The sequence below is a fragment of the Microchirus variegatus genome (assembly GCF_963457635.1).
Source record: "Microchirus variegatus genome assembly, chromosome: 8".
Lineage (NCBI taxonomy): Eukaryota > Metazoa > Chordata > Actinopteri > Pleuronectiformes > Soleidae > Microchirus > Microchirus variegatus.
In genome coordinates, this window is record NC_139809.1 from 15,869,987 (window position 1) to 15,888,932 (window position 18,946).

Sequence of the window (18,946 nt, forward strand, 5' to 3'; positions counted from 1 at the left end):
GCGTCGCGTCACTGAAGTCACTGACATTTCCCTCTGTGTGTGTGTGTGTGTTGTGCATCTGTCCCACAGTGTATAGACAACATCCGCTGCAATGGGCTGATGATGAACGCCTTTGAGGACAACTCCAAAGTCACAGTGCCACAGATGATCAAGTGAGTGATTTTTCCATTTCACGTTTCTTTTTTTCCCCCCACGTTTTTCTTTTGCTCATGCTTCTTTCTTTCTTTCTTTCTTTTTTTCGTCTGCAGGTCAGACTCCAGTCTGTACTGCGACGACGTCGACATCCGCTTCAGCAAGATGATGAACTCCTGCAAGGTGCTGCAGATCCGCTACGCCAGCGTGGAGCGGCTGCTGGAGCGGCTGACCGACCTGCGCTTCCTCTCCATCGACTTCCTCAACACCTTCCTGCACTCGTACCGCGTGTTCACCACGGCCGACGTGGTGCTCGACAAACTCATCACCATCTACAAGAAGCCCATCAGCGCCATCCCTGCTCGGTGAGTCACGCTGCATTTAGCCGCGCTCGGCAGAATCGGGTTGCACTTTGAACCTTGAGGTCATATACTGTACGCCCTTTCCTTTTTGTTCATCTGTATTGAGTAGTTTTAAATATTTTTTTCAAAGAAGCCAGGCGTGTGCACAAGAGTACAGAACAACAACATCTGCTACCACTCAAAAGTTTGGGGTCACCTATACCATTTTGTTGTGTTTTCTATTAAAAGTCGCACTTTTATTCATCAAAAGAGTTGCAAAATGATTAGAAAATATAGTCAAAACATTGACAAGATTAGAAATAATGATTTACCAGCTGTTTTTTCCAATCATCCAATAGCCTTGTAACGCAATTAGCAAACACAATGTACCATTTGAACACTGGAAATGGGCCTCTATACATCTATGAACATATTCTGTTAAAAAACAGACATTAGCAGCTAGAATAGTCGTTTACCACATTAACAATGTATAGAGTGTATTTATGATTCATTTAATGTTATATTCATTGGAAAAAAAAGTGCTTTTCCTTCAAAAATAAGGACATTTATAAGTGACCCCAAACTTTTGAACTGTCTTGCTACGGGCACGAGTAAGTGCAGTGCCAAGTTTGACGCTGTTTGGATAACTAATGCAAAAGATATCCTTAAATATATCACTAAAAAGAAGCACACGTTAGCTTTTGCTGCTCTACTGTAGCCACGCCCCCTTGCACTCGCACAGCATTGTGGGGCTACCTGAGAGGCTAAGCGGGCCTTTTGGCAGAATTTAATCCTAGTCCCTCTAAATTCCCGAAGGATTCAGTTTGTATATTCATGTGTGCGTTCCTCCTGAGCAGTATAGGGGGCCTGGGATGGAAGCCAAGGCTGGCTGAAGGGAATTTGTAGGTGATTTATGTGAAATATTTACAGCAGCAACCTTTAGCTTTTAACAGGAAAAAGTTGTTGCAATGCCAGTTCCAAACACTGTAGAAGAACGGTTGCCAAGGTTTGCTCAACATGACTCTCAGGAGACACACTTACACTCTGCATTACACTGCGTTTCTGCCATTATCTCATTCTTTTTCTCATTTGTCTATGCATCAGATTTATGTGGGCAAACGCCATATAAGGGCATATTCTAAGGCTACAATAACCAATTGGTTTTTATCTTAAAGCTCTACTGTGTCGCTTCTGTCCCAACAAATACTGCTGGAGTTTCAATAATTCTCTCTCAACGTTGATTTCAGTATCTCACCACTTCACCTAAGTTTCAGGGAACCAGGGATAGCGCCTTAACCTAAAGTCCGCTGCCGTCTTGATGTAAAATGCATTGAAATGCATTTGTTGATATTGAAAAGTTGCACATTTCAGTTTTAAAGCATTATATAAGCCACTGTTGAAGGCTTTATGAGGGAAACAGAAGCAGCAGATGGAGCAGTGATAGAAGACAAAGTGTTGACACCTTCCATCACTATGTAGCTTTGTTTGTGTTTATGTCACTTGTCAGCACCAGTCGTCCATGTGGAGACCAAAACCTGGTCCTAATGAGGCAGAACCTACATTTCCGGGCTAATTATAGGGCTAATCTTTGAATTGGTGGTTTAGTTACGGTTAGTATTAGGCATGATTAGGTTAGTGATAATGATTTGTTCAGGCTGTCCAAATGAATGACTGTCAAAGCAGTGTCCTTAAGAATAGCTGTGTGTGTGCTCATGTGTGTGTTCACTGGTCAAAGGCAGTAATTGGGTCCAGTTTCTCCCGTCTCCACCAACTCTGTCGCTCTATGGTAACCAGCCTCGGTGCTGCAGGACCGCACCCTTCCTTGTCCTCCCTCTCCCCACGTCTGCCAAAAAGATCCACACTGTTCAAATGCTAAACGGAGAGCGTCCCCGGTGGAGCGGACCCGTGGCTCCACGGGCTTCTGGAGGGCCCCCACTGTGGGGGTTCAGATCAGGGGGAAGCTTCCCCGTGTCCACACCCTGCGGCACCGCTCTCCCGCGGCGCTCGTCATGTCACTGTGAGACACCTACACTCGGCTGCTTGTGTCAGCAGTGGCCCTGCGCAACTATCACTCGCGATGCTATTTATGGGAACCCGTGAGGTCGCCAGGAGGGTGGCGGGGAGTAGGAGAGGGGAGAGGTTTTTTTGCTGGAGCACTGCAGCATGTGTTCTGCTCTTAAAGAAACGACGAGATGCGACCGCTTGTGATTGCTCTGCTCGCTCGGATTGCATAAATGATTCAGGAGGTGTTGCTTATATAGATAATCTCTTAAAGTAGACGTATTATACCCTATTTCTCCAGGTTAACCTAGTTCTCTGGTGTCCTAATGAACATGTATGTGACATGCTTTGGTCAAAATACCTTAAGGATGAAGCACCACAGCAGTTCAATCACCCTGCCAAAACAGGGTTTTGAGTGCCTGTCTCTTTGAGACACAGGAAACTGAGGCTCTGGTAGCTAACACCAGTTAGCATTTGGAAAAGCCATCATTTGCCCACTCTAGCCGTGTATCCACTGGACACGTAAATCCTCTGAGGCTGGAAGTTCGTGTAGAACTCTGTGCTGCACTGTGCCGCCAAGAATAGTACACTTCGCCGACTTCCGCTCTTCCGTATACGATGCATTTTTTATGGGCAAAGTGGAACTCCGTCAGACAACAATTCCAGGAATTTGCACAATGTGACGTCACAATGCGTGCTAATGACTGAGTCATCTTTTTCCATACTTTCCATATTCATAGGGCCTCCAGAGTCCCAAATATATTAAAATGATTAAAACGTTGATTTTTGTATAATATGTCTCCTTTAAAGGTGCATTATGTAATAAATCTAAAGCAACTGGCCATAAAATCCTCCTAATATGTCACAGAGACTCAGGAATAATGTTCATATAACAAACTGAACTCACCAACAACAGTACAGACAAAATATTTGCATTAAAAAAAATATTTTGCAGACTGCAAATCATGTTTATGTTTTGAAATCATGTTTTGGCATGTGGCGCCACCTACCGCCGTCTACCAATCATTGCAGTCAGTAGAGTCTCAGCTGCCCGAGCAACCAGGGGTTGCCAGATACGTCAGAAAACAAAACCTAAAAGGCCTCGGTATTTTGAATTTCAATGTAGTAACCGTTTTTGGCCACATTCTTACATACGGCACCTTTAAAACCTAGAATGGTTCCTACTGTATGTACTGAATTCCTCTCTTGTTGCAGGTCCCTTGAGTTGTTCTTTGCCAGCAGTCAGAACAGTAAGCTCTTGTACGGCGAGCCTCCCAGCTCCCCCAGGGCCAGCAGGAAGTTCTCCTCCCCTCCCCCCCTCGCCATGGCCAAGAACTCGTCCCCGAACCGCCGGCGCAAGCTCTCCCTCAACATCCCCATCATCACTGGGGGCAAAGCTCTTGACCTGGCCGCACTCAGCTGCTCCTCAAATGGCTATGCAAGCATGTACTCGACCATGTCGCCGTTCAGCAAGACCTCGCTGGACATCAGCAAGCTGTACGTGTCCAGCCCCATCGCAAGCAAAATCCCCGACGAGGGCGAGGACAAGAAAGACAAGGCGGACGATACCTCGGTGGCCAAACAAGGTAAGGCCTGGAGAATCAGGAGCACACGTCGATTCTTCCGCGTTTTATCCTGTCTTGAGCGATTTCCCGTACCCCCCGTTGTGACACAGATCTCTCGGTGCGAGAGGAAAGCGACAACGATCCAAACCAGAGCGACGACGGGGAAGCGGAGTCCTCGCCCACCAAGGGTTCGCCGACCACCCCGAAGAACGTCAAATGCAAAAACTCCTCAGGTACTTTGTGTTCCCGACCAGGGTTCTTCAATCCTGGCCCTGGGGACCCACTGCCCTGCATGTTTTAGACGTTTCCTTGCTCCAACACACTTGATTCAAATGTCCGGCTTTGCGGCAGTGAGTCCCCAAGACCAGGATTGAAGAACCCTGTTCTAGACGATAACAACAGCGCGAGAGTATGTGTGATATCCAAGCTTGTGAACCACACAGTCAACCCTCAGGAACTGAATAAGAAATCCAACCAAAGAAATATGATCAAATTTAACCCCAAAGGGCTCATTTAACCCTTGTGGATTTATCGTCTAAACTCTCACTCAGCTCTACGTCCAGAGACGTAGCTTGTGAACAGGCAAGGCAGGCAACTGCTTGGGGCCCGAGCCGATAGGGGGCCCCGACACTCGGAGCCTGGGGGCTGTTTTTACTGAAATGTGCAGTGACCAGCCGCCTCCCCGTCCCCCTTAAAAAACAATTGGCGATTTGCAATGACATCTCAGTAGTAAACCTCCCTAAAGGGGCCCCACCTCACGTTAACCTGTGTGAAGTTATCGTTCTGCAAGTATTGTATCTTTTTTACTCACTTTATATGTTTTTTTCAGTTATTTACAGTATTTTATTGCTCTATATATTCATATTGTTTTATAAAGTGGGTTCTTTACAGTGTAATGTATCTTTTTTTTTACTAAGTTTATATAGTTTTTAAAAGCTATTTACAGTATTGTATTGTTCTTTACATTTATATTTTCACATACTTTTTAATTACAAGGTTATTTCATTCATTTTTAAAAAACATTTTGAACTCTTAGATTTTTTGTTGGTGTCAGATTATTTGTAACATAATGGTGATGAACACTGGTTGGAAGGAAGGGCCCCCTGGGAATTTTTGCTTAGGGCCCCTACAGACTCTAGAATCGCCTCTGTCTACGTCGCAATAATCTCTACATTTCTAGTGCAAACAAACATGTAGCAGTGGAACAGTCAGTCATTTAGAGCGTGGATTTTGTGTGGTGCATGGTTGTGAACACGCAGGGAAAGCCAGTACTTGGCTTCAGTAGGTGTTCGGGGGGGAAACTTGTGTCATAGCAACAACTACATCAAGACTGTGTTTTCCCTGCCCGCCCCCAGTAACGAGGCAGTTTCACTGCATCTGTTCCTTTTTTTTAAATGGAACGAGGATGAAGAAAAAAAAAAAAAAACATACATGCAATAGATTTTTTATTTTTTTTTGAAAGTAAAGCCTGCTCTGGAACATGTCAGCGCCGTCTGGGTCTTTAACGCGGCGTCGGGTTCTTGGCTCGTCCTCGATCCATCGACGACGCCTGAGATTCGTGCACGGCAGACTGCAGAGAAGCTGTTGATTCCTCTGCTATGCTGATATTTGGCAGCTATATTTAGCTGCAACCATCTTGATTATCAAAGCCTCCTGTAAAGAGAAGTCGGGGCCACGGCTTGTGTTGGCCTGCAGTGCCCACTAGTGGAGGATTGAGGAAGGAGAGGAGGCTGCGTATGAGTATGTACAAATTCAGGCACTGGAAAGAGTAAGCGTAAATGTGTTTGCACATTATGTCCTGTATATATCTTTATATATCTTAAATATATATATATATATATTAAAAAGAGCCAAAATGTATAGTATAATATAAATACTGAGGACATAAATGTCATAATACAACATACAAATGTATAAATCTGGAACTATGTGCACGTTCTGCCACGTATAATGAAAAACCTGCAGTTCTGTTGTTATTTACAGTACCGTTCAAAGGTTTGGGGTTACCTATACAATTTTGTGTGTGATATCCATTAAAAGTCACATGTTCATTCATTAAAAGAGTTGCAAAATGATTAGAAAATATAGTCAAGACATTGACAAGATTAGAAATAATGATTTTTATTCAAAATAATAACTTTGCCCATTCAAAGAACCAGCAAAATTGTTTTCAGCTGTGCTAACATCATTGCATAAAGGTTTTCAAGGGTTTTCTAATCATCCAATAGCCTTCTAACGCGATTAGCAAACACAATTTACCATTAGAACACTGGAGATGGCCCTCTATGTACATATTCCATTAAAAACCAGACGTTTGCAATGTATATGCATCAGGAACATTGTTTCATTTGCCATCTTTAAATCCCACCTGAAAACCCACCTTTTTAAACAGGCCTACTCCCTCTGACTCTTTAACCCTCTACCCGTTGCTCTTACCTTTTTTTGTTTTGTTTTTGTTTTGTTTTTGTACGGCGACCTTGAGTGTCTTGAAAGGCGCCTTAAATATAATGCATTATTATTATTATAGTGTATTTCTGATTCATTTAATGAACGGTAGTGTACATGACTCAGACAGATGAATCTAACAAGTATTGTTTGTGTCACTACAGAGTTCTCCCTCTTTTCCTACAACAACGGCATGGTGATGTCCACGTGTCGAGAGCTGGACAACAACCGCAGCGCCCTGTCCGCCGCCTCGGCTTTTGCCATCGCTACGGCCGGAGCCAACGAGGGAACGCCAACCAAGGAGAAATATCGGCGGATGTCGCTCGCCAGCACTGGTACGCCCAACACACTTTGTCCACTAAGTCAAAAACTGTAGTTTCTGGAGCTCAATGTGGAAAAAAACTGACTTTGTGCAGGTTTTCCAACCGATCAGCGGAACGGAGACAAAGAGTTTGTGATCAGAAGAGCGGCCACCAACAGAGTTCTGAACGTCCTGAGACACTGGGTGTCCAAACACTCTCCGGTAAAGCACCCATTACATGGATTAAGCAGAGGTGGAAAAAGTAAACTAAAATATTGTACTCAAGTAAAAGTACCAATACTTTGATGAAATATTACTCAAGTAGAAGTAAAAAGTAGTTCATTTGAAACGTACTTTAAGTAAAAGTTAATCAGTTACTTTGCGTGGGGTGTGAGGGTAGTAGGTAAATATGACAAGGGGTCAGAAATCCAAAACTATTTTGGAGCTCACACACCCGGCGTGACACAGGATATTACGTCACTTTTGGTGCACACACTCTATGTTCACGCACCAGTGCTGGTGATAATCACATAATCATTCGTCTTTGTTCTGCTTTATATTTTCCCCCTGTAGGTCTTCATTGTGCGGAATTTTTATTTTTACTCAGTAACGGATAGGATTTATGAAGTACCTAAGTACAATACTTGAGTCAATACGTACTCAAGTAAAATACAAAATCCTGATTTTAAATTATACTTAAAAAATACAAAATACACCAAAAAAAGTATTCAATACAGTAACTTGAGTAAATGTTTTTCGTTACGTTCCACCTCTGGGATTAAGCAATATTTCTGTAAAATACACATGAAAACAATGCATCTTCAGCAAAAATGTCTTCAAGAAATAAAACAATTCTACATTTCTGCTAGGGTTTTTGATCCCTAACCCTAACCCAACAGAACAAAAACAAATTCATGCCTGTGTCGCTGAGAGACAGAAACAAGCATGTGATCCTGATCACAAGGAAATGCAGTTTCGATAATAAACAAAAGACAAGAAAGACCAGTTCAGAGACCAGCAAAGGGTTTGTACCACATGGTTAAAAAGGTGTCTCTGGCAGAGAAGTGGTGGCTGAACCTGTCCTTAAAGAGCCACTGAGTCGGGAAATGACTGAATGATTTCAGGTGTTTGGCAACAGGTGCAGGAAGTAGAAGGAGGAGGAGGAGTGTGAAAACCCCAGTAGATCAGCAGTTTGGCACCAAAACAAACCCAACAACTACCTCATAGATAACCTTTCTTGAACGATCTATAATCGTCCATGACCTCAAGGCCTGCCAAAGTAAAAAAAAACACAGAACCACACACCTGTTTGATTGGTGTGCATTAAATGAAAGACTGCTCTCTCTATGTGTGTGTGTGTGTGTGTGTGTGTGTGTGTGTGTGTGTGTGTGTGTGTGTGTGTGTGTGTGTGTGTGTGTGTGTGTGTGTGTGTGTGTGTGTGTGTGTGTGTGTGTGTGTGTGTGTGTGTGTGTGTTCAGGACTTTGAGAGCAACAACGAGCTGAAGACAAAGGTCATCGTCTTCCTGGAGGAGGTGATGCACGACCCCGAGCTGCTGACCCAGGAGAGGAAAGCGGCAGCCAACATCATCAGGTACTGGAGGACTGACAGGTTTCAGAAACACGTCTGCACTCTTTTTTTTATTATTATTTATTATTTCAGGACAATCCACATTAATGAAGATATACAAAAGTACATGTAAATGCACCAGATTATAGCCCAGGGGCTAATTTCCATCTGTAGTCCATATTGGGCAGGTTGATGTTGGAATAAAAAGATATACAATAAAACTAGGTTTACAAAACAGCAAGAAACAGAAAAAACTAAAAAAACAGGACAATTCATTAGTATGTTTAGTGGTGATTGCATGTTTGGTTAGTTCTAAGCCACGCTTTAACGTGGCTCTTGAAAGTGTCCAGAGTGGGACATTCCCTTATAGTTGATGTTATTGTATTCTATAGTGCACTACCTTTAATAGATAGTACACTATGGCTGAAGGAGGTTTTCCTAAAGGGAACCTCAACATCCCTGTTTACTACTGCTCTGGTTACCCGAGTCCGTCAATATTTAATAAACTCTTGCAGAGGGGGTGGCGCCAGGCCATGTAGTACTTATGATATAAGGTTCCAAAATAAGGGTAATTTATAAAGTAATAAGGGTTCCAAAAGGGTCCTTCGACAAGGGCTGAGGTTCCCGAAGAAAAGGTTTTTCAAGGGTTCTTGGTAACACTAATGGTTCCAGTAAGAACCATTTTGATCCAGAGAACCCTTTAAAACCCCTTTCTTGAATAAAGGGTTTTATATGGGTTCTTGGTGGAACCTTCCAAAAGGGTGTGGTTCTATTTTTACACTTTTATTTCTAAGAGAACACTGAGTATACTGTGCTTCAAAGCTTGACTCTTGTCTTCTTCTTCTTCGTCTGACGTGTGCCATCAGGACTCTAACTCAGGAAGATCACGGCGACAGTCAGATCTCCCTTGAAGATGTGACACAGCTGGTGAGTGTGAAGTTTGCAACCTGATCGTTCATCTCATGTACGTTTGGTCACCACTGAATTTAATAAAACGTTAGATAACACCTAATAAACGCTAAGAAACTTGAGATGTCACCTATTGTGTCGTAGGTGGAAGGAGGGACGGCCGAGCCCTTTGAGAGTCACTCTGCGTTAGAGATCGCCGAGCAGCTGACTCTGCTCGACCACCTGGTGTTCAAGGTCATCCCGTATGAGTGAGTGCCTCGCACAGCTGTGCATTATGGGTGATTATGCAGCATTTTGAGAGAGAAAAAAAAAAAACGTGTAATCTGTTTTACCACATCACAGGGAATTCTTCGGACAGGGGTGGATGAAAAACGACAAGAACGAGAAGACGCCGTTCATCATGAGAACGACGAAGCATTTCAACGATGTACGTTCCCGGCGACTCCGCTTGCTCTACGTTTGTTGTTTCAGACATGATCTTCTAAACGTTTTATAACCCCTTGTTTCCTCTCTCTTGTGCCAGATAAGTAACCTCATCGCCACAGAGATCCTGCACTGTGACGACGTGGTCTCCAGAGTGGCGGTCATAGAGAAGTGGGTCGCCGTGGCCGACATCTGCCGCTGTCTCCACAACTACAACGCCGTGCTGGAGATCACGTCCTCCCTCAACCGCAGCTCTGTGTTTCGCCTCAAGAAGACCTGGCTCAAGGTTTCCAAACAGGTGTGTGTGTCCCACTATCATAGACTAACAGCCACCAGGGGGCGACTCCACTGGTTGCATAAAATCACTCCATTTGAATCAAAGTACAGGGGAAGATGGGCCTACTTCTTACTTGATTTTCTTTTTTATTCATTTCGCACCAAATCATAACATACATTATCTCAAGGAACTGTACATAGACAACATGGTGCAGAGCAGAGAAACCCAACAATTCACACAATGATCAAACACTACATTTAAAAATAAGAAATAAAAGTGCTAAGTAGAATCATATAAGGTTCTTCGGCTTCTCCTCATAGGAGAACCCTTTTTGGTTCCAGGTAGAACCTTTTAGGTTAGAAGGTTCAACCTGGAGCCCATAGTGTTACCAAGAACCCTTTTAAAATCCTTCTTGGCTCCAGGTAGAACCCTTTTGGAGGGTTCCACCAAGAACCCATTTAAAACCCTTTATTCAGGAAATGGGTTTTAAAGGTTCTCTGGATCAAAATGGTTCTTACTGGAACCATCAGTGTTACCAAAAACCCTTGAAAAACCCTATCTTCGGGAAAGGGTTTTTCAGAAGCAAATGGTTCCAGGTAGAACCTCAGCCCTTGTAGAATAACCCTTTTGGAACCCTTATTTCTAAGAGTGTAGGCAACAGGAAGCAATCTCTGACAGAACCAGGCTAAAAGATATGCGGCCATCTGCCTCGACCGGTTGGGTTGAAAGGAAAAATGGTTTTAAACTCACTAAACAAAGTTGACGTGTGGTTATTACGGTAATTTCACTCACGCTGTTGCAGGAAGCCGGCGAATCAGCGACGTCTTTGTCATCAGAGAGGAAAGAGTTGGAAAAACGCAGCTGTACATAGATTCCATTCTTTTGACCCTGTTTTTTGGACATTGAGACAATATTGAGACTCAAATATACTGTTCAAATTTCAAATTTAACGTGCAAAAATCTGGTGTTCATGTGCAACTCGACAGTATTTTCTTTCTCAATAAAACTTTTTAAATTGTTAATACACCATTTTAACTTGCAGTAAATTGTAAATAACTGCCAGATATTGAAATTTCTTCTGGAAAATTGGGTAAAAAGCACTTACTGGATCATTTTCTGGCCCTTTTATGGTTTAAAATAAGTCTAAAAGTCCAGACAGACATTTTGAGGCTTAGGTGCTAAAGGGTTAAATATGGTCTTCTATAGAAGGTTCCCATTTAGAGGAAAATAGAAGACGTGAATGTGGAGTAGACACGTTTGATTGACAGTTGTAGGGTTGCACATGACGTCAGAGGATTCAAAATGGAATTTTCTTCTGCAACTATATCCATTTTACTTGTGTTTTTACTCACTAATTGTGTCCTTTCTTAAACCTCCAGACAAAAGCACTGACTGACAAACTCCAGAAGCTGGTCTCGTCAGAGGGGAGGTTCAAAAACCTGAGAGAGGCTTTGAAGAAGTGAGTTCACTTCGAGATCCTTGTAAGAAATAAACCAAAAAAAACAAAAAACAATGCAGTAAAGTTCTTTCTTTCCAGCTGTGATCCGCCCTGTGTGCCCTATCTGGGGATGTACCTCACCGACCTGGCGTTCATCGAGGAGGGGACGCCAAACTACACCGAAGACAACTTGGTCAACTTCTCCAAGATGAGGATGGTGAGTACATGGGAGAGGCGCAGAAAAAATAAAGTTCATATCATTACACTCAGAAAATCTAACGCTCGCTGCTTCTCGTGCGTTTCAGATTTCTCACATCATAAGAGAAATCAGGCAGTTTCAGCAAACGGCGTACAAGATTGACCTGCAACCAAAGGTACGTTTGTTTGTAGAACGTTTCTAACTCTTTAAGACGTCTAAAAAGTCTTTATTTAGTCAGTATTATTGGTTTATAACAGCGACCTGTCTTTAAAGGTGCATTATGTAATAAATCTAAAGCAACTGGCCATAAAATCCTCCTAATATGTCACAGAGACTCAGGAATAATGTTCATATAACAAACTGAACTCACCAACAACAACAGTATGGACAAAATATTTGCATTAAAAAAAATATTTTGCAGACTGCAAATCATGTTTATGTTTTGAAATCATGTTTTGGCATGTGGCGCCACCTACCGACGTCTACCGATCATTGCAGTCAGTCGAGTCTCAGCTGCCGAGCAACCACGGGTTGCCAGTTACGTCAGAACCTAAAACACCTCGGTATTTTGAATTTGAATGTAGTAACCGTTGTTGGCCACATTCTTACATATGGCGCCTTTAATTGTCATTATTCTACTTTTTATGCGTCTTGCAAAAATAAACAAGCTTTTACAGACGATTAACAGACAGATTATCGGGAAAAAATTGACTGGGTGATTTCAGTGTATTTTATTACCACTTATTGTCATTTGTCTGTTCACCCGGAAGAATTAAAGATGATAAGTCAAATAAACCAGAAAAAATACATGTAAAATACAATATTCACTGCACGTGTTGGGGAAATAGCCTGAACTTAGGTCACAAGTATACTTTATTTTCTTCTACACGTTCACAGGCCAAAAAGGTTAAGGGGAAAACTGCTAAATAATGGAAAAAAAATCAATTACAAATGAATTAAAAACTTTATTTTCCTCCATATTTCAGGTAGCCCAGTATCTTCTGGACAGGAGCTCTGCTCTGGATGAAGAAAGCATGTATGAGGCCTCACTCAGAATTGAGCCTAAAGTGTCCAACTGACGAGGGAACGGTGGTCGTTCACGTTATTATTATTATTTCCTCTGTTGATATTACACATCAGTTAACACACACACATACACACACACACACGTCCACTTTTATATAGTTGTACATGTTTATGATATTTGCTCTTCTGTACAGTCGATGTTTAAGGTTGTTTGAAGACTCAAAAACACTTTTCCGTGTATGTTTTTGTTTTTGTTTATTTGTTACCACCTGCTTTAAGAATCCACTTTGATTGATTTAATTTTTGAAAGCATAATAACAGAGGTCACTGTGTTTGCACGGGGATGCGACGTCATCGTGACCAATGACATTATTTTGCATCGTTTCATTCTCTTGTCAGTTTTGCACTTCTTCTTCTTCTTCTTCTTCTTCTTCTTCTTCTTCCGAGCACTCGTGTTGCCGGGCCATTCTTTGATTTCTAAGTTTTATTGATGACTGATTCTCTGCAACCAATGTAGCAATGTAAAATAATGGAATTGCATCAAATCAGGTAAAACGAGCACAGAGAATATAATTGTATTTAAAAACTGTGGAGCAACGATGACGGGGAGGTATCTAAAAACATCGGTCTCTGTGGTTCCCAAACCAAAATGAGAGGGATTTCTTTTGGTTTTTCCATTTTTCTGCTCATTTTCTTTTGGAGACAGGGGTTCCCAACCATTTTTGAACTTGTTAAAGGATAATTTATTGTTTTAGGGATAGTGCCGAAGTGTACCAGCTCAGCGAGACCCATATCAGGGATACAATTAAAAGGGATAACAAAGCTCAAGGTGCTGACGCTAGCCTGGTTACCTCACATACGACAAAACAAACAAAAAAACGTAACCACAGCAATAGTTTAAGCTAAAAATGCTAACTGTTGCACTGACAGCGCTAGCATGCATCATGTTTACCAGGTATGTTAGCTTAGCAACTCACTTTACATGCTAGCATTTTGCTATTTAGCAATAAATACAGTATAAACACAGAGTACAAGGTGAAGGCTGGTACAATTGTCATGAGAGTAGCATTAGCATAGCAAGTCAACTTTTTTGAAGCAAGATTTGGAAAATTACTTAAGTCAACTTTCAACAGAAGAAAGAAAATAATCACGACACATAAACAACGTGAAAATACAGCAGTTTTCCGGTATATAGGAACATATTTTTCCACCTAACTTAAACACATTATAACTAAAAAATGTTTTTTATGCGATAGCACGTGTGAGCTAACGGTGTGCACTGAGAACGGATAATACTGAGGTCATTTTCATGCTATAATTACACTGTACTTGATTCAGGAATATCCATATTTGTTTCATTTGTGTAGTATATACAGGGTATCCACGGGGTCTTAAAAAGTCTTAAATCCAATAACTTGAATTTAAAGCCTTAAAATGTCTTAAATACAATTTCAAAAGGTCTTAAAAATCTATTAACGTTACTTTTATTTAAAACGTTCATAAACTTAAGTCTCGCTTTGAAATGTTTCTATTTTTGAGAATGCGCTAGCATAACTACAACACGGAACTAAAGTAGGCCACCTGTGCTGCCCGGTGACAATTTATCGCGCACCACTAGCTAGTGTGCTGTGCGCGCGCCGCGGTGTGTGACAGTTTAGCATAGCAGCGGAGAAAACTTAATGAAAGCCCACAGCTAAGCTGAATTGCAAGTTCAACCATTTGTGGCTCCAATTTTCCTTCATGTCTCGTGTACTTTTTTGCCAGTATGGATTTGAAATGGGTCTTAAATTGTATTCATTATGGTCTTTAAAAAGTCTTAAAAAGTCTTAAATTTGACTTGTTGAGACCTGCAGAGACCCTGCATATAGAAGAGACAAAATTATTTATCCCAATACTTATAGTTAAATCATTTATCATGTTCATCATGTTAAATTGAGATATTTCATCGTATTATAATGTCATAATCACGTGAAAATATGCCGTCATCTTGTTCAAATGTGAAGTTAAAAAGATAAATAACGCTAAATAACGTAAAATAAACAGAATAAATATATTATACGGGGAGAGAAAAAAAAGTTGGGTGCATAATAATAGGATAATAAAGATTGTTAAATTAATCAGTTCATGCCAAACTGTTGCCCAGTGTCAAATCACCCGAGTGCCAATAACGGTCCACAGTCCTGGGGTTGGGAACCTCTGCTCTCTGACACACGTCTTCATCATCAACAAAAGCAAAATTTTAACACTCTTGCTGTGTAGCTTGCGGTGACAGCGGATGTTTTTTTCTTTTTTTAAAAAGGGGAACTAGAGAGTTCAGCGGTACGGTACGGCGACTTCTTCTTCCCCCTTTGTTTCCCAGGTTTCTGTTCCATTTCAAACCCATGACCGAAAGGCTCGGCGATACTTCTTCTGTAGAGTTTAAAAAAAGAAAGAAAAAAAAAAAAGGTTGTTGCTCTTCTGTAATTAAAAGACAATCTGTTCTTTACGCTGTTCCAGTGATTGTGGAACGTGACTGTATATCACTCTGTTATATGCATTGCTGTTTAAAAACGACGATATGTGAATGGCCTCTGCCTGCAGCATTTAAACACTATTTTTGTAGTAGTATAAGAGGGAGAGAGAGAGCGAACGACAGAGAGAGAGAAACTACTCTTTATACGTACATGGGGAAAGTATTTTGTACTTTGTTGTTAACTCACCTCACGGAGACGTGCTTTACATTGTCCGTATGCACTGCCCTGCATATTCCTCTGTGTGGAACACTGTCATTTCCTTTCTTTCAAGAGTTGCATCTCGAGCTCGAACATGGAGAAAAAACCCTACGACGGACAAGTGCGTGGTCTTGAAACCGCGGTTTAGGCGGCAACTTCGGAGTGTTTTTGCATTTATACTGTAATCCTGTCTATAACCATTTCTGTTAGCAGGAATATAGTAACGTAGTGCTTATTCTGTGAATATTTGTATTTTTACGATGTATGTACAGTTCACTTTTAAACGCTCTCGTGGCAGGCATGCAACACCCTCACAGACCCCGAAAAACACTATATATGTGTATATGCACATATATACATATATATATATACACTTATGCTGTATACACTTATACATGCACATACTCTTATAAGGTGAATAAACATTTTTGCTGTTAGCAATACCCAGTGGTATGAAAATTATCTTTCAACCCTCATGTCCCCCCCACCCTCCCCCATCCACTCCTTCAAATATATTCAGTTTTGTAAGGGAATAAAAAATAATAATATATATATAAAAAACAGAAGAAAAAAAAAGTTTGATAATGAGAAATAAATAATTATAATAAAAAAAATATGTTTCCCATTTACCTCTTGCTAATAAATCCATTTTATCTCAGGGGCATTTTGTCTCAAGTGTTTTTGTAGATCAGCTAACGTCATGTACTCTTCTAAAAATCTAAAAGCAACACAAGCTACAGGCAGAAGAATGCCTACACATGATAAAGTATATATGTATTACATTATATTTCACTATTACATTGTGTTTGTGGTCTATATGTGTTACGTAAGTGTCCACTAATATCACTTTATGTTCTTAAATGGTTGAAATTTAGCTTTTTTCGTGATTTATAGCTTGAACGTAAACAGTTGCTGAGCATTGGCTCCCTGTAGGGATTTATTTTCTTTGAGTGTGGCTGGCAGCACATGGAGTTAGTTAAACAGGTGTTTTACTTGAAGGTCTAAGGAAACAGAGGTTCATTCTCAAAGAAAGCTGGGGTTATAATCACCAAAGATTTAAGGGATGCTTGCATTTTTAAATGTCTCCTTGCGATTTGGGATTAGGACCTCATTTTAGTTTAAATTAAATTTTAATTTTCTACGTGCTCTAGATATATATCAAAGCCAATGTCCGTATATGAGGACAATGGGTCTGTCTCTTGCTATCAATTAGCCTAAATATGGAATGTTAGCTTTCTACAATCAAAAAATCCATTGTTTAATCCATTTTCCCTGTGATATGAATGACGAGCACTTCATGTTTACAGACGTTGTAGCTAGCTAATATTGCTCAAATGTACCAAATATGCATCCCATATGAAGCTACAGACGTTATTGTGCATAAATATACAAGTTCCATTCATAAAATTCAATTAGGATTCTTCCCTTATTTCATCCATATTTCGGCGGTCGGTAGCTACCATAAAAAGTTTTGCATGGTTTTTCCCACGAGTGTAATGCTGTTATGAGACCACTAGATGGTGTCCCAAGATGAGGTCGATGGGTCAACGTTCTTAAAAATTAAGGCTAGCTTTACACGGCAACAATCTGAGCACAAACCGCATAACCGGCGTCGCGTTCTCGCTTTTTTTTTCGCGTTCAGGCGATTGGGTGGCAATCTGCATGCACGTGATGACGCAAAAGTGTACGCAATTTGATGTAGTATGCATGCCACGTGGCTAGGTGGCACTGTGAAGCACTGCCATACAACAACACCAGGAGCGCGCGTATGCATTGAAACTTCCGTCGCGTAGTAGCAGCTAAGGCAACTTTAATGTCCGATAATATAACCCTTTAGATGAAATAAGACCTGCTGATAAATAGGGCACTAAAACTATTATTTTATTTTATAGAATTGGGATGAATCGGCAAAATATAGTGTTAATGTCACCGCAGATGAGGTCAGCAGTTGGGTGCAGCGAAAAACATCTACATTGGTATAACTCCCCATATTTCACATCTCTACTAAAAACACAACAAAATGGAAAAAAAACCAACATCCCAGACAAACAATTTCCCCACGGGGATTAATAAAGTATTCTGATTCTGATTCTGATTCAAACACCAACCACACATTTCCCCAGTCTACCACAATCCCTTTTCCCCCACCACCTAATGGCCAGGTGGCTTCTTATACCCCCTCCTAGCTCCGCCCTAATTGGACTGAACCATCATGAAGGTAAAAACTAGGTCAACTACAACAGACAAAACAAACCAATAACCTTAATCCTGTAACAAAAACATGTAAAATATACTTAAGTTAATGGAAAATAAACAAGATCTGTGAAGGTAAACCATGACTTTAATGTCTCTGTGTAGTAAATCACACACACTTTTTAAACAGCCTCACTCTGAGCTGAGATAAAATCACCCACAGGTGGATTCACTCAGCTGATTGCTGGAGTGTGTGAGCAGGTGACATTAGAATATAAGGAGCTTTTATTTTGACACAAAGATTTCCAACTTGACTTTTAGAAGATGAATTAAGGAACATTATATAATCGATAAACAATAGGTATTCTCAACAAAAGATAGCGATAACTTAAACATCAATAAAAATGTCTGTTGCAATTTGAACTCCTGTCCTTTCTGCCTTTGATTATCTAATCTCTGATAACATGTTGAGAAAGTTAGAGTTAATGATTGATGGTTGATTGAGTCACGTGCTTTGAAGACGTGATTAATTTGACAATTTTACACAACTACTGCAAGTTTTTTCTAAACGTATAAGTAAGAGTGGTTTTTCACATCTTGTCTACCATCATCAGTGGCTCTTTGCATTAATTTATACACATTTGAAGCCATTGTTGAAGATCAGTAAAAACAACACAAAGGATTAGAGGTGTCTACTTCACAATAAAAGCATAGTTATAATTCAAAATGAATCTATTAACATTAAAAGCGGAGAAATGAATCCAAAAATTGTCCACATTATAATTTACTTAATTTTAGATGTATTTCTCCGCTTGTGTGCTTGTGTGTGTGTGTATATATTTATATATATATATGAGTGTGTGTACAGTTGAAAAACTACAGTATTTTTACTTCTAAAACTTATGTACATTTTACACAAGAATAATACTATATACTACTATATACTATAATAATATATATATTTTTTTTTTAAAGACCCAGTATCAGACATTTTTATTTTTTTTATGGTTTAACTGTATGACTTGTTTATTTGTGTTTTTATCCTTTTCTACAGTATGTTATTGCTTGTTCATAGGTCTATTAGGGTCTTATGTTTTTTTTTTTTTTATATTAATATTGTTCTTATTTATCTCTGATATATTGTTTTTGAAGTGCTTTATAAATAAAGTTGGTTTGGATTGGATTAAAGGAAAAAGGAGGTCCATGTTTTCATTATAACATGATATTAAAATGGGCCGCGTGTCATCGCTGTGGGGGCCGCGTGTGGCCCGCGCGCCGCCAGTTTGACACGCCCCTGTGAGAGCGTTAAATAAATTCGGGTCAAACGGACCGCGATAGGCTGTTTTTAAGTCGGCGCTTCCGTTTTTCTTCGGTAGTTTTTCTTTTCCCTCCTAAGCAGCAGCATCAGCTTTGAGTTC

At 40.6% G+C, this 18,946-nt stretch overlaps 1 protein-coding gene across 2 annotated transcripts in view; it reads left to right on the forward strand.

Moving 5' to 3' along the window:
- Positions 1-12,677, forward strand: part of rasgrf1 (Ras protein specific guanine nucleotide releasing factor 1) — a gene marked incomplete at both ends in the record, with an annotated part of 37,293 nt that extends 24,616 nt beyond the window's left edge. For both annotated transcript variants that reach the window (XM_083893457.1, XM_083893458.1), the window contains 15 exons: positions 70-152; positions 249-497; positions 3,690-4,060; positions 4,150-4,272; positions 6,649-6,819; positions 6,901-7,007; positions 8,264-8,376; positions 9,219-9,279; positions 9,406-9,509; positions 9,604-9,688; positions 9,785-9,982; positions 11,341-11,420; positions 11,499-11,616; positions 11,705-11,773; positions 12,585-12,677. In XM_083893457.1, the coding sequence (XP_083749583.1) occupies positions 70-152; positions 249-497; positions 3,690-4,060; positions 4,150-4,272; positions 6,649-6,819; positions 6,901-7,007; positions 8,264-8,376; positions 9,219-9,279; positions 9,406-9,509; positions 9,604-9,688; positions 9,785-9,982; positions 11,341-11,420; positions 11,499-11,616; positions 11,705-11,773; positions 12,585-12,677 (2,025 nt within the window). The remainder of the gene's footprint in view (positions 1-69; positions 153-248; positions 498-3,689; positions 4,061-4,149; positions 4,273-6,648; positions 6,820-6,900; positions 7,008-8,263; positions 8,377-9,218; positions 9,280-9,405; positions 9,510-9,603; positions 9,689-9,784; positions 9,983-11,340; positions 11,421-11,498; positions 11,617-11,704; positions 11,774-12,584) is intronic.
- Between the last annotated feature and the right edge of the window lie 6,269 nt (positions 12,678-18,946).